Below are 15,948 nucleotides of genomic sequence, written 5' to 3'. Positions count from 1 at the left end.
TTTTATTTCTCTTCCTCTGTCTCAACATAAACACAAACAGAAATAGAGAAAGAGAGAAAGAGACAGAGATACAACAGACAGAGGCAGAGAGACAGAGAGAGATAGACAGACAGAGAGAGATACATGCATTCTCTGTCTCTGTCTTGATAAACAACTGCAGGATTGCCTCAGATGGTAGTTTGTTTTGATTTGTTTTTTCTTCTATTTACATTTCAGGTCTTGAACAGCTTCACTCATTTCTTTTACCTCCTTGATTGTATCCTCTTTTATTGTTTTATATTTATTCATTTCCACTTTAAGGGACTTTATCATCTTCATAATATTAGATTTAATGTCATTTTCTTTCAATTCAGGTGTGTTAGGATGTTCAGGTCTTGCTATAGTAGAATAGCTGGGTTCAAGTGGTGCTATATGGCCCTGATTTTTTTTTGTCTTCTTATGCTGGCTTTTAGCCATTTGGTTATCCCTAGTGTTGGCAGGCCTAGTAGTTCCTGATGGAACTTGTAGAAAATATTTAAATCTCAGACAGGGGCTTCTACCTCACCATGATCATTGAGTTCCTGGATATAAGACACATATATAGACTATATATTTACTATAAGTCTTAAGCAGCACAATAGGTCCGCAGCGCCTACTCTCCATGCTATTAGAATCTACTTTTCTATTAATAATTGTAAGTTATTGCTTACTACTTAATATGTTCTATCTGCGGCTCTTAACTCCAATTGAGCATCCTTCAGGGTCATAGTCTCTTGAACTTTAACCCATGGCAGCTTCTCCTTCCTTCTCTTCTGCACTTCTTTCTCTTCAACCTGCTCTCTTCCATGCCTGTGCAACCTAAACCCCACCTATGTCTCTTCTGCTATGCTATTGGCTGTTTCATCTTTAACTTGGGGACAGGGTCACAAGGGCTATGTGTAGACTTAAGGACTTGGGGGCCCACATTTAGCACTACAATTGAGAGTAAATGACAAAATCTTAACTGGAAGTAGGCTTGTAGGTAGAGCTGGTAGTCCCTGATGTCAGCAGGTCTCTAGAATTGCAGGTAAAGCTGGTTGTCCCTAGTGGCACAAGGCTTCTAAGGATGCAGGAAAAGCTAGTAGACTCTGATAGCTTCTTCCTACAAGTTCTCCTGGGTGGGATTAGGCCTCCAGGGATGGAGGTAGAGTTAGTGGTCCCTCATGGTTACAGGCCTCTCTATGTCCCAGGTGGCAACAGGCCTCCAGGGATGCAGGTAAAGCTGTGGTCTGGGAAATGAAGTCCAAAGGGTACAGTGTGATTCTTGGTGCTAGTAGATTTTCACAGAAATCCTGCCAGACAGGAAACTGGGTATATGAGATTCTCACCTGGTAGTCACCAATGGCTGTATGTATCTGGGCTTGTGGTTACCAGGTTGAACTTCAATGTGAAGTGCAAAAGGTTTAGAGCAGACCTCGTTACTGCAGAACTAAATGCAAATATAGCAAGCAGAACTTTGGAGCTTGGGGATCTCACCTGGTTGACCCTGGCAGCAGCAGGAAATGGGAGCAGAGACAGGGGATCAAGTGTAGGTGGAGTGTGGAGTAAAAGATGGTAAATTACAGATGGGGGTCACCTCTAGGACATTTCAGAGACCTGGAAAATAGGTACACATTAAGATGTCCTAGGATAACAATCCTACTCTTCTTGAAGACTATTTCAAGGTTTCCAATTATTCTTTGGTGGAAGGATAGTTCTCTGACACTAGTTTTCTTTTACATTTCTGTAGAAATTTATTATTCTTCACATGCTTTTTGAAACAAGAACTTATAAAAACATGCTTGTTTTTCTTTTTATCTGAGGCAAAATCTGAACAAGAAACATGTGCAAGTCAAACTACACATTATGCATTATTAACTCAGAAGAAATTACTTCACTTGCCTTGAATTGATTCACAGATCCATGTTCTATGGAACTTTAAAAGAAAACCTATGAGTGTTATCAAAGGAATCTCAGTGGAAAAATTTTTTTCAATGAACAAAATATGATGGTAGAAATTTTACATAATATGGTAATAGCAACAAGCAAAACAAAACCATTACATAAACAACAACAAGAAATTGGAAGAAGAAAGCCAGCAAGCCAACTGAGAAGTGACTATGTTGCACTTGTGAACAGATACTCCTTATTCTAGCCAGTGTTCAGAAACTACTAGAGGCATGCAGGTAAAAATGGGAATAGTTGGTGAGTGGTTTTTGGTAATGCCTGGGATTAGTGATAATACTGATTATTTTAAATGTCCCACAGGCTATGAATTCACTGGAGGTACAATACGAGTATGTATGTGATGTTTTTTCAGTAGTCCAAACTAGAGGATGCCACATTTCTTCAGTTACATATGATGCACAGAATGTGGATTACTACGGAAATAAAAGAAAACAACACTACAAAAATGTGATAATGATATATGTTCACAAACATCATATTTTTATGTTTTTAGAAAAGTTTTTTTTTTATATTATGTTTATTGTTGTTTTGCCTACTGCCTGTGCACCAGGACACTGATACTGGGAATGACATAGTAATATCAAGACTCTTCCATTAATAATAACATAGTATAAGGTGAATATGTATAGAAAATGTAAATTGTGCAAAAAACAATAAAAGAAATGCATGCAAAATTTTAGTTTCTCCGAGGATAAATTGATTTGTTTTTGGTGTTTTTTTCAAACTTTGTTATGAAATGTGATACTTCAATCTTTAATGTATTCAAAGTATTCCAGAGACCTGGAATGTTTACATGTATAAACATTTACAAATGAAGCTTGTGTGCAAATATTTAATGAACTTTGGAATGCAGGCTTTTATATAAACATGCAATAAAAAATTAGCATCAATTATTTTACTATATTTTATTAAAAAATTTATTACCTTTGGTTTTACCTAAAGCATATTTTCCTATAGAAAACAACTGAAAAATTCAAAATATGGGTTTATATGAAGAATTTTTAATTGTCAAATGAAGGGGAAACACATAAACACATTCTTTAGTACTTAGGATACAGAGTTCATCGTTTTACTGGCAATATTGATTGTTCCACTTTCTGTCCTAGCACATAAATACTGCAGATTGGTATCACAGATACACAACTGGACTCAGAAGGGGAACTCAGGTCTTTACCTGCGGCAAAATTTAGCAAATAGATTTGTTGAAAGAAAAGAGCAATGGACCTGATTCCAAACTTTTCCATGGAAACATGGGCACTGTTGTTTTCTATCCTGGTGCTGCTCTACTTGTGAGTAATGGGTTGGACTCCACTTCTTTGTAACCCAGTAGTTGGGATAATTCTTAGGCCCTTGTTCCATGTTGGAAAACAAAAGTTATTATCCAATGGAAATTCACACTGCCAGAGATAATTTTAAAATCTGCTGTCAACTAAATCATTTATGTCATTGAGCTTTTCAGCCATACTGTTTTAACTCTTGTTTAGAGCCAGTGCTGTCAGACTAAAGACCAGGCTTAAAATGGTTACTCAAGTGTTCCTCTTGATTTGTTTTCTGTTATTAGTCTGTAATTTGTCACATTAGGATAGCAAGGTTTATAGGATTTAGAACTCACAGGGACTACACTTGAGATGTTAAAGATTATTCTGCTTCCAGCCTGTTTGTCCAGAAAGAGTCATCATTAGAGATTGTTGGGTTATCAAGTCAGTTAACTAAGTGCCTGTAGCTGATTAACTCACAACAGAAAGCCTTGGGAAAGACAGGACAGAGATATGATGCTTTATGTAGTTTGTGATCTTGTGATATCATTTGGTTTACTCAACTGAAGAAAATATTCTATGACTTTAGTATGTTACGGATGCTACCTTGGAGAAATAAAACTTTATAACATTATGACAGTAATTTTTAAAAATATAACTTCCAGGAGCATGAATGGATCAAAGGCATCTACAACATCAAAACACCACACCTGAACAAATGGTGACTCACAAATGCTGTATGTTAAAAAATATTTTTGTGCATGTTACTGTTTTGCCTACATGTATGATAAACATGAAAGTCAGAATAGGCATTGGGTTCAGAGGACCTGGAATTATAGGCTGTTGTGAGTTGGCATGTGGGTGTGGGGAACTGATTCTGCCACCTCTACAAGAGCAGCAAATGTTCTTAACTGCTGAGCCTTCTTTCCGTCCTAAAAGCTGCATGTTGGAAGCTCTCAACAGTTTGTAGGCTGTGAGACAGGACAGCTCAGAGAGTCTTATCAGGAAGCTCTACTGGTTAGCTATCCTCTTGTGGTGAGCAAACTCACTGCTTACTGCTTATATAACATTCATGAGTCATCTTGTGGATCTTGCACTTCAGGTTATGCATACTGGTTATCTGTGGTTGCTTTCTAAATCTGTGAGCCCCTCAGTAGCATTCAAAATCAAGCTTATGAAGTTGTATTACATATTAACTCTAGGATTAGAAACATCAAATATTAACCTAAAAGTTTATACTAAATTGGAAAGTAAAGGGTATTATTACTCCAAGTGTTAATGTTAAATTCTGCTCACCTGTTTCCTCACTGGATAAATTCTAGTAATTGTCAATATTTGCATCCTTGGATGCAAATTTACATAACATTCACATAACATATATACACATGTATATACTCATATATATTGAAACAATAATATAAATAAGTCAGTACCTGTGTGAATATATATGTACATGTATTAATAAGTATATATGTGCATATGAATGTATATATATATATATATATATATATATATATATATATATATATATATATATATTCTATTACCTGATTTTCTCCTTTGTGTTTTAGGTATGGAACTTCTACTCATGGACTTTTTAAGAAGCTAGGGATTCCGGGCCCCAAGCCTCTGCCTTTTGTTGGAACATTGCTTTTCTCCAGGAGGGTGAGGAATTTTGATTTCTTTCTGTGACTCAACCTTTCTTCTGTGACTGTAATTTTTGTGGGTATCCAGAAACCCTTTCTAAGTTCACCAGTGCAGGTAGTCATTGGAATTAAATGCTAAAATTTTCAAGTTTTATAATTGTTTATGCCACACCAATATCATTGTCAGGTTATCTCTGGGGTTCATTGATATGAGTTTGTGACATCAAGTTTTTGACAGGTCATTTGAGAACTCTGAATGTTGACACACCAAGACCTGATGTCAAAATGCTGATATGTAAACTGTGGGAACATCAATGATTTAGGTTTATTTTTTAGTACAGATTCCAAAAAAAAGTACAGTTATTCTTAATCAGTATTTAATTAATTATATGTAAGTATACAGAGTGACAGCAAACCAATTTGAATTAGAGTTCAGTAATAATATTTACCCTCCTTTTTGAGTAGCTTTGGTACATGGCTATCAAGAGTCATATTGTTACTTTGGGGGAATACTGACATACTTGAATCTTCAACTGAACTGTTTAACACTGTTCTTATTTTCAAGACTATAGCCAAGGCTTTGTCACATATATGACGATTTGGATTTACTTATTTTCACTTCAAAATAGAACCTTGTATATGACTCTAAGGAATGGTAATATGGAAGATTAGATAATTCTCATGAACTTCAGAGGTTTAGCCATGTAAGTTATGTTTCTTGAAACAGAAGCAGATTTATACAGAATCATTAATGAAATCATGATTTGACAAATCTCAAAATACTTAGTTGTAGTATGTGAAATACAATATGTATAAATGCATATATATATATGTATACACACACACACATATATATATAGACATACAAATGCATGTATATGTACACATACATACATAATTTTGAACTGTTAATTTACACAGAGCCTTTGTGTATGCTATCTAAAGGTGGACTTTTGGCCTATCTTTCCTAACAGCAGACCAACATCTTTTCCAATATGCAGACTGAATTTTTGAAAGATTTGCTTTTGCTTTTCCAATTGTATAAAGTTTACTCATTAGATCATAATTCTTCCAAACCAAGAGCTTAAGGTGCTAAGAATTCCACACTTTCTGCCCTCATTTGAAAAAGCAATAACTTCTCCCATCATTTTTGGATGACCACTTTATTTTATTTTATATTTTATTTACATTTAAGATGCCATCCCCTTTCCACATTTCCCCTGCCTAGAACACCCCTGTCTCATGCCCTCCCTTTCCTTTGTGCTTTTATATGATTTTTTAAAAATGTTAATCAAAGGATTTATAAGTTTGGTAATGCTCAATCAGAAGCGTAACCCAATACCCAACCTAGATATAAAAACTATCTTTGACTGGTGGAGACATGTGAACATCTGCCTCCATGCCCTCTCTCTCTTTCTCTCTCTCATCACCTAGCTTCTCTTCTTCATCTTCTCTCCTTGTTCCATCTCTTTCTCTCAGTAGTCTTTCCCATTTAGCTCCTCCTACATATTACTCTTCCTGTTAAAGTAAAACTTTTCTCTCAAAATACAATTAGAGCATACTTATTCCTAATTGTATCAGTGAGGTACAAGATAGTCCTAATACCCAGTCCATCATTTTGTTGACTAACCAGAACCTCTGTCATCTCTTCTAACTAAAACACTTACTTTTGATCCTGGCTTTTTTGGCTTTAGAATGAATGTCAGCTGAAAACCATCTATTCAGATCTTTTCTCTCAAAGTAAATAGCCAGGATTGGCTATGAGACTGTAGGTCTTCAACCCCATCAGAAATCCAGAATGACTGAGTTAACTGAAGTTATGGGAAGCACTAAACATAACTTCTAAAACTTAGCCAATTTATAGAGACCGCTGAACACCTGAAAAGCCCCTATATGTTGGAGCATCAAATCTTCAGCCTTCTGGCCCAGAATCATCTGACAGACCTTAGTGATGCAGGATTATTAAGGGCTGATTACTCTGTCTAGGCAGATATAATCAGTCGACTATTCTGCATGTGTGTCCTTTTCTGGACAGTAATTTGTCTGTAGATGGAGAGAGGCAATTCTTGCCTAGTGGCTGTCACCGCACAACTGGAGTAACTCCAAGGATGCTTAATTTCTTCTTAGAATCCACAACAGGAAGCTGTCAGGAGCAGACAGGTCTCTAATCAAAATGAACATTAATATAAAAATATTCGTAGGGTCAGTTCTATGGACTTCTGATGTTTTGAAAACAAACTATCCATGTAAGGTAACCTGGACTGTTGTCTGTTCACTCCTCTCAGCTATTTCTAAATAAAATATGGAAAACACCCTAACAATAAACTCAAAACCATGAATTTGCTATAGTCTCTTAACTCATAGGATAACCGTCCCAAATCAGTTTAAAAAGTTAAAAAAGGGCTGGGTCTAGACCTTGTATTCCTAAATGTGTTATACAGGCACAATGCCCATGAGAGTATCAATATTCATCTCATTTTTATATTAATAAGGAGCTCGTACCAATGAAAACCTTAAATTTGAAATCAAAGTAAATTTTGTACCATTTAAGAAATTATAACTTCATCTTGATAATAATTATACAGATTTCTACCAATAGGTTATGGCTATGCAATAAGTCCTAGCTAATCCCCCCTGTTCCAACAAAACCACTACTTTTCCCTAGAAAGACAGACCATTATTAACCACATTAGTCCCCAAGCTCAGGGAATAGGGGCGCTGACTCTTCTTTAACTTCTTCAAGCTGATTAAGGGCGTTGAGATTTTAGAAGAGGGGTGGGGGGAAGAGTAAGTTGATAAGCCTCTGACTCTGTGTCTTCACTGAATCCAGATGGAATTCCAGGACATCGGAGGTTTGGACAGGTCTTCTCAGTATGCTTGATGAGTAGATACACCAAGGCTGTGTATTCTGCAATATACAATTCTCAGAACAAGTTTTAGTATCGAGAAAAGAAAAAATCCCCCCCCCCAGGAGGCTGACATTTTTTAAAAAGATGTTAGTTCTGACAACTTTTTTCTTTTTGCTTGTTAAAATTGGTTGTAGTATTTACATCTCAGATTTTATCCCCTTACCCTACTTCCTCTCACCACCCAGAAACCTCCTATCTCATCCCCTCCTCATGCTTCTATGAAGCAGTGACCGCACCTACCTCCCCTCACTATCCCCTCCCCAACCTCACATTCCACCCCCCCACCCGCCACTCTGTGTTCATTTTTTTTATGGGACCAAGAAACTCCTCTCCCACCTATGTCTGACAAGGCCATCCTCCCCTACATATACCTCTGGAGTCTTGGGTCCCTCCCTATGTGTTCCCAGGCTGGTGGTTTAGACCCTGGGGGGCTCTGGTTGTTTGGTATTGTTGCTTTCCACCTGGGGTCTCTAACCCTTTCTGCTCCTTCAGTCCTCTCACTAAGTTCTCCATTGGGAAACCCCTGATCATATCAGAGGTTAACTGTGAGCATCGTCCTCTGAGTGTGTTAGTCTTTGGCAGACCTCTAAGGAGACAGCTGTATCATGTTCCTCACATTATGCACTTCCAGCCATCCACAACAGTGTTTAGCTTAGGTGGATGTACATGGGATGAATACCCAGGTGGAATGGTCTCCTGATGGCCCCTCCTTCAGTTTCTGTTTCATGTTTTGTTTCCCTATTTGCTCTCTTGAGCATTTTTGTTTCTCATTCTAAGTAGAATTGAGGCATCCCCTCTTGGTCTTCCTTCTTCATGAGCTTCATGTGGTCTGCAGGTTGAGTCTTCGCTAATCCAAGCTTTTGGGCTAACATCCATGGAGATATGTTTGTGTAGCTACCTTCTTTTATGGTTTTTGGAAGATTACTTTCTTGCTTTTTCTAGGTTGTAGTTTCCCTCCTTCTGTTGGAGTTTTCCACCAATTATTCTTTAAAGTGCTGGATTTGTGTTGAGATACTGTGTAAATTTGGATTTGTCATGGAATATTTTGGTTTCTCCATCAATAATGATTGAGAGTTTTGCTGGGTATAGTAGTCTGGGCTGGCATTTGTGTTCTCTTTGGGTCTGTATGATATCGGTCCAGGATCTTCTGGCTTTTATGGTCTCTGGTGAGAAGTCTGGTGTAATTCTTATAGGTCTGCCTTTATATGTTACTTTGCCTTTTTCCCTTACTGCTTTTAGTATTTTTTCTTTGTTTTGTACATTTGATGTTTTGACTATTATATGGCGGGAAGTATTTCTTTTCTGGTCTAAACTATTTGGAGTTCTGTAGGCTTCTTGTATATTTATGGACATCTCTTTCTTTAGGTTAGGGAAGTTTTCCTCTATAATTTTGTTGAGGATATTTACTGGTCCTTTAAGTTGGGAGTCTTCCCCCTCATCTACACCTATTATCCTTAGGTTTGGCCTTCTCATTGTGTCTTGGATTTCTTATATATTTTGGGTTAGTAGCTTTTTGTATTTTGCATTTTCTTTGACAGTTGTGTCAATGTTTTCCATGGTATCTTCTGCACATGAGATTCTCTCTTCCATCTCTTGTATTCTGTTGGTGATACTTGTGTCTATGACTCCTGATCTTTTTTTTCAGCTTTTCTATCTCCAGGGTATTGTCCCTTTGTGATTTCTTTATTGTTTCTACTTCCATTTTTAGATGCTGCATGGTTTTGTTTAATTCCTTCTCCCGTTTGGTTGCATTTTCTTGAAATTCCTTAAGGGATTTTTGTGTTTCCTCTTGAAGTGTTTCTATCTGTCTACCAGTGCTCTCCTTAAGTTCTTTGAGAGTGTTATTTATGTCTTTCTTAAAGCCCTCTATCATCATCATGAGAAGTGATTTTAATTCTGAATCCTGCTTTTCTGGTGTGATGGGGTGTTCAGGGCTTGCTCTGATGGGGGAGCTGGGTTCTAATGATGCCATGTAACTTTGGTTTCTGTTGCTTACATTCTTGCTCTTGCCTTTTGCCATCTGGTTAACTCTAGTGCTGCCTGTACTTGCTGTCTCTGACTGAAGCCTGCCTTTCCAGTTATCTAGCTTGTGTCTGATCTCCTAGGGGTCCAGATGTCTTTGTGATCTTTTGCAGCTGCACTGATTACAGTGGTACCTCTAGGATGCCTCAGGATATGGTGCCTCCAAGGTAGTAGTCCAGCTAGGTGTCTGCTGTTCTGGGTGCAGTGTCTCCTCTAGAATATCTCAGGATATGTTGTCTGACGCTCTGAGTACAGTTGTTCCTCTGTGGCTCTGGATTGAGTGGACCTTCCAGTATGTCTCAGGTGGAATCCGGGGTACACACAACAGCAGACCTGGCAGAGGTCTGATCCAGGCCTCAGATCCCAGAACTATTTTCTAAGACACTGTCCAAGTTAGAGAGCCTGGGATCCCTGCTTCCTCTGGGTTCTTGGAGGTTGGGAACAGAGCTGCCACCCAAGATCTGCTCAGTGCTCTGGCCCAGACTGGAAGGGACCAGTGTTCAGGGCCGGGAGTGACTTCCTGGGTCCTTGTGGGTCCCAGTTACTCCCTGTTTAGGGCGGGCCCTGCTGTCTGCTTACCTAAGATACTGCCTGAGTTAGAGTGCCTGGGATCCCTACTTCCTCTGGGTTCTTGGAGGTTGGGGACAGAGCTGCCACCCAAGATCTGCTCAGTGCTCTGGCCCAGACCAGAAGGAACCAGTGTTTAGGGCCGGGAGTGACTTCCTGGGTCCTTGTGGGTCCCAGTTACTCCCTGTTGAGGTCGGGCCCTGCTGTCTGCTTACCTAAGATACTGCCTGAGTTAGAGTGCCTGGGATCCCTGCTCCCTCTGGGTTCTTGGAGGTTGGGGGCAGAGCTGCCACCAAAGATCTGCTCAGTGCTCCAGCCCAGACCAGAAGGGGGATGTCCACTTTTTAAAAGTAGTCTTTGAAATATACTTGTTAAGTTTTATGTTTTGATATCAAGTAGTGTTTCCTATAGAAAGGACTTGTCTAAAACATGCTGATCAAATGATGAACATAGATCCTCTGATCTTCTTACTCAGTTGTGTGTACAAGATATATTGTTTATAGGTGACTGGGTATCAATCTGAGGATAAGGCTTATGCTCTGCTGACCCTAATCTGCAGAAATAAGGGTCCCCAAAGGTAGGGTATGGGATAAGACCAAGGTTGAGAAATAAATAAAACAGATAGCTGGGACTTGAAGTCTTGCCTAAATTGATGGATTATTCTATGTAATTCTCTTAAGCAACATAGCTTCTTCCATACTATTTGCAGTCTAGGGGAATGGCCAAACTCAGCTGAAAGCCAAATAAGAAAATTCTGGTAAAGAGAACACAGGATACCTCAGACAAAGCTGTCATAAAATGAATAAACATGGGCCAAGGGTAACATGGACCTTGTTAAATCTGTTCCTGGAAGTAAACAGAACCAATATTCTGTTTGTACTTTCATTATGTTGCTGTAAGAACTTTGTATCAGTATAGATCAAATAGCACCACCCTTTTTAGTTTTTACAGCCAGATGAGTTGTTTGTACCTAAATGTCTAAAAGCACCAGATGTCCTTTAAACCAGAAAAGGCCTCCTAATATTGACAAAAGCATTCCAACAGACGTAATTTGAGGATAACCCTAAACAAATATTTAAGGATGTTAACAAGATTTCATGTTTGCAGATTGTGTAATAATCTTTAAAAACCTCTAAAGAGAAATTGAATGTGCAACAAACTTGGCCCAGGACATTAACTATTTGACTGATGGTTAGCAAGCCTAAATTAACATTATCATGATGTCACATTTCCTGCAAATGATATTTTATTCTAACCATTTCCATTCTCACTCACCTCCTCATTACTTAAAGGAGAAACATAGATGTATCTAAAGTCAGCATAACAGTAATTGTAACTGATATTGTAATCCTTGTACCTCCCATGTAAAACACTACAATGTTTAAAACATTTAACTTCTGGTCTTTTAAACTACATGTTCTTGTAATACCCAAGCTTCAGAGCTATTATCAACAAGCTGATTAACAAAGTGGACAGTTTACACTCTTTGGACAAGGGCCACCATGAAAGCAGCCTCTGGTTTGAAAAATGTGATCTACAAATATTTTTAGTAAAAGCCTGATGTTGTATACAGAGAACTTGTTAATATCAATCACCATATTTAATGTATCAATAAAGTTTACAGGAATCATATAAGAAGAAAGCTCTTGAAGTAAAAGAAGTTTCTAGTTAGCAGAACAATTTACACAGAAAGAATACAATTGACCCAAGTAATTTTGAAGTGTCCCTCACTCTCTTGGATGTAGAAACTCTCACTCACTTAAATATATTAACAGTTAACACAATGTATGAGGTAAAATACAAAATGATGTCTATGGCATGGTTGGTCATCTTTTTCAAAAACACTCATAGGTCATCCATGTATATGGCTAACTCTAAGAGGCAAGGAATAGTTTAGAACCATGGAGCATGACACTTAAGCGGAATTTCATTCTGAACAAAGACAGAAATCTCATCACATTCTGGGCAATGTCTATCCAATGGATATTTGAATTGATCAGAAACTAGAAAACTCAAGTGATGAATCAGTTGGTGATGTTTGATAAGCTGTACCCTTGATCCTATATGGACCCTAAAATGACAGTCCTTACCAGTCACTCAGTCACTCAAATGAGAACATACACACTGACATAGCAATGAAAATGCAAATAATTTATGATATCCCAGTGCAGATGAAGAGAGCACTGCCAGACACCACATGTGAAACATCATAATTGAAGAATAAACATCATCTTAGTAGTAAGTAAATCTTCCCAGGTGACTACACGGGCCAAAGTTGATGTCAGCTTCAGAGGCCCATTAGGCTCCAGCACCTTCCATGTAAGTGACATATAGTAATGCCAGAATTTCTAAAAATAAATTGAGTGGAAGAAACAGGTTGCCTTTTTTCATTTACCACTCAATATTTTTCTGCCATTGTCAAGTTGGGAGTGTGACCTATGAAACTTCAAACTCATCATCATCTGCATCATCAACTTCTGTAGCACAGAAGATGTTTTCATAGCATAGAAATGTCGAAAAAGGTGATTTGAGACCCAAGGTGCTCCATAAACTTCTGTGGGGAAACACAAACATTTCTTCTCTACATAAGCAGAGTCAGGACCACACCATTTACATAGAGCAGGTTCTTTCTACAAACACCTCTCCATCTGAAGCATGTCTATCATAAAATCTCTGTAGCAGTTAATCATTGTTGATCTAAACTCAAAATATTATTCAAATAAAGTACAGTTGAGAAGATTTGTGGAAGTAGAAAAGTAGAAACATTTGTGGCTGTCAAGAAATGTTTTTTTTTGTTTTTTTCATTTTTTTCCAGACAAGGTTTCTCTGTGTAGTCCTGGCTGTCCTGGAACTCACTCTGTAGACCAGGCTGGCCTCGAACTCAGAAATCCACCTGCCTCTGCCTCCCAAGTGCTGGGATTAAAGGCGTGTGCCACCACTGCCCGGCTTGCTGTCAAGAAATGAAATGTCTGTATCATCTATCTACTATAAGATAGTAACCCTTCGGGATTTATACCTTAACAAGCAGTAGGCAGATAGGATACATGAACAGGACAATTTGCCATACTTGATCTCTAGATTGAATGGGGAGTTTTTGCTGATCCTGTTTCTCAATTTGTTCTTGATTTGTCAGTAAAGAAAGCCAGTGGCCAATTGCTGGACAGAAGGTACAGGATGGACTTTTGGGTCCCAGGAGGAAAAGGAAGATGCAAGAAAGGAGAGAAGTTTTTCTGCCATGCTTTGAAAAAAGAATGCAGCAACTATGTGAGGTCTTGAGGGGAACTCTGGCCTTTGGCCACTACTATAGTTGGGTAGCCAGAAACATTTTACAGGGGCTAGATGGGTCTGGTCACTGAAGTTTAGGGCAGGTGGAGAGACAGAGATAATAAGTTGATAAGGGCATGCTTTTCCAGGTGAGAAATATCAGTGCCACCAATTGTGCCTAGAAGGTAAATTGTAAAGAAACAAATTGTGTGTGTATCTTTTGTTTATGGATTGAGGGAAAAACAGGAAGGGGCTGATAAAATGATCCACCTCCTGGAGCTAAAGTCTGGTAAAACAAAAGAGAAGTGAGTAGGGGGTGGTAGCTCAGCTGGTCCCAGAGCTAAGGTCACCACCACCTTAGCTACATGCAACACTAGATAACTGAAATTGAGGCTGAAACACAGAAGAGGGATGAAGGAAAATTGAATGAGTCTGTAGCTTGCTTAAACTGAGCAGACTCAGCAAGCATCTGAATGGAATAATAGGAAGCTGGTTATACGGCTTGACTTCCTTTGTCCAAGAAACCAGAAAGACTAGTGTTTGAAGATGTTGGATAAAATAAAGAGTCTCCTGGTTCTGAAGCTATTGTTTCACATACTGAAACAAGGAAAGCATCTCTCCATCCTCAGTAAATTTTAAAATGTACCAGAAAGTATGTAAGCAACATGCATGGCATGAGCACTGACAGTAAATGTTTAGAGGTTGAGGGGATTTAAAAAGTCTATGCTCTGAGAAGACTTAACTGAAACATACAAAGTATGATGAATGTCTTCTTCAAGTATAACATCAGCTGGTCCAGAAAGACTCTCACTAAGAAACCTTTATCTACACTAACTAAATGGTTTAGAAACAGTATCCAAATTAACAAAATCAGAAATCAAATGAAATATATAACAATGGAAATTGAGGAAATTCAAAAAATCATCAGATCTTACTACAAAAGCCTATACTCAACAAAACTGGAGAATCTAGATGAAATTGATGGTTTTCTAAACAGATACCACATTCCAAAGTTAAATCAAGGTCAGGTAAAGTATCTAAATTGTCCCATAACTATTTAGTTATGAGGAACTAAAGAAATACAAGCTGTCATTAAAAACATCCCAAATTTAAAAAAAAAAAAAAAAGGCACAGGGCAGAATTTTACTAGACCTTCAAAGAAGAGCCAATACCAATACTCCTTAAACTGTTTCACAAGATAGAAACAGAAAGAACACTACCCAATTTAGTCTAGGAAGCCACAGTCACTCTGATAGCTAAGTGTTACGAGGTAGCAACAAAGAGAAATTCAGACCAAATTTTCTTATAAATATTGATGCAAAAATACTCAGTAAACATTCTCAAACCAAATAGAAAAACATATCAAAACAATTATTCAGCTTCATCAAGTCGCCTGAATTCAGGGATGCAAGAATGGTTCAATATATGAAAGTCCATCTACTTAATCCACTATAATAATAAACTGAAAGAAAAAAATGCATGATCATCTCATTAGATCCTGAAAATCCATTGACAAAATTTACTACCCCTTCATGTTGAAAGTTTAGAGAGATCAAGATCTGAAGGTAATGGCAATAGAATGAAAGACCAATAATATCAACCAACCCAGACACCCTCCACCCCCCGCCCAGAGCATCCAGAGACTAAGCCAACAGCTAATGAGCATACATGGGCTGGTTTGTGGCCCCTGGCATATATGTAGCAGAGGAGTGCTTTGTCTGATCTCAGAGGGAGAGAATGCACCTAATCCTATAGAAATTTTATGCCCCAGGGAATTGTGATACTGGCAATTGTGAGGTGGGGAGTAATGGATGAGTAAGGGACCATCCTCTCAGAAGAAAAGGGGTTATAGGATAAAGAACTCAGGGAGGGAGGACAAAGAGGGGGCAACATTTGAAATATAAATAAATAAAATAATTTAATAGAAATTAAAAAGGAAAATGAGTGAAGAAAACATTTCTGTTTGTAAAAATACCATAGCAGCTTTCCTTGGAGGGAACATGTCATGATACAGCTATAGTACTTGTTAGCATGAAACTTTTCCAGGACAGAATGTCAGCTTTTGCAAAGAGACTTTGCACCATTTCATTTCTATAAGCTTGGCATATAGTAATTAACAGTAAAGCCTTATGGATTAAGTGAAAATTTTCAAGTACCTATTTCTAATATTTTTCCACAGAACTCTGTACCTTTAATGTAAAGTATCTTTCCTCCAAAGATCACTGTATTAAAATGGACAGTTAATAAATAAAGTGTAAATGCATACTTTAAAAAAATGAAAAGAAAAAAAAGAAAGAAAAGTGACCAGTGAGCTGTGTC

General features: G+C 38.0%; 1 protein-coding gene across 1 annotated transcript in view; it reads left to right on the top strand.

Moving 5' to 3' along the window:
• Positions 1–3,183: 3,183 nt before the first annotated feature.
• LOC143438000 (cytochrome P450 3A13-like) overlaps positions 3,184–15,948 on the top strand; it is a 98,140-nt gene continuing 85,375 nt past the window's right edge. Inside the window, 2 exon segments of the mRNA XM_076923415.1 lie at positions 3,184–3,254; positions 4,793–4,886. Of these exon segments, the coding sequence (XP_076779530.1) occupies positions 3,184–3,254; positions 4,793–4,886 (165 nt within the window).

This window comes from Arvicanthis niloticus, chromosome 24 (assembly GCF_011762505.2).
Source record: "Arvicanthis niloticus isolate mArvNil1 chromosome 24, mArvNil1.pat.X, whole genome shotgun sequence".
Lineage (NCBI taxonomy): Eukaryota > Metazoa > Chordata > Mammalia > Rodentia > Muridae > Arvicanthis > Arvicanthis niloticus.
This window is presented reverse-complemented; position numbering and strand designations above follow the sequence as displayed.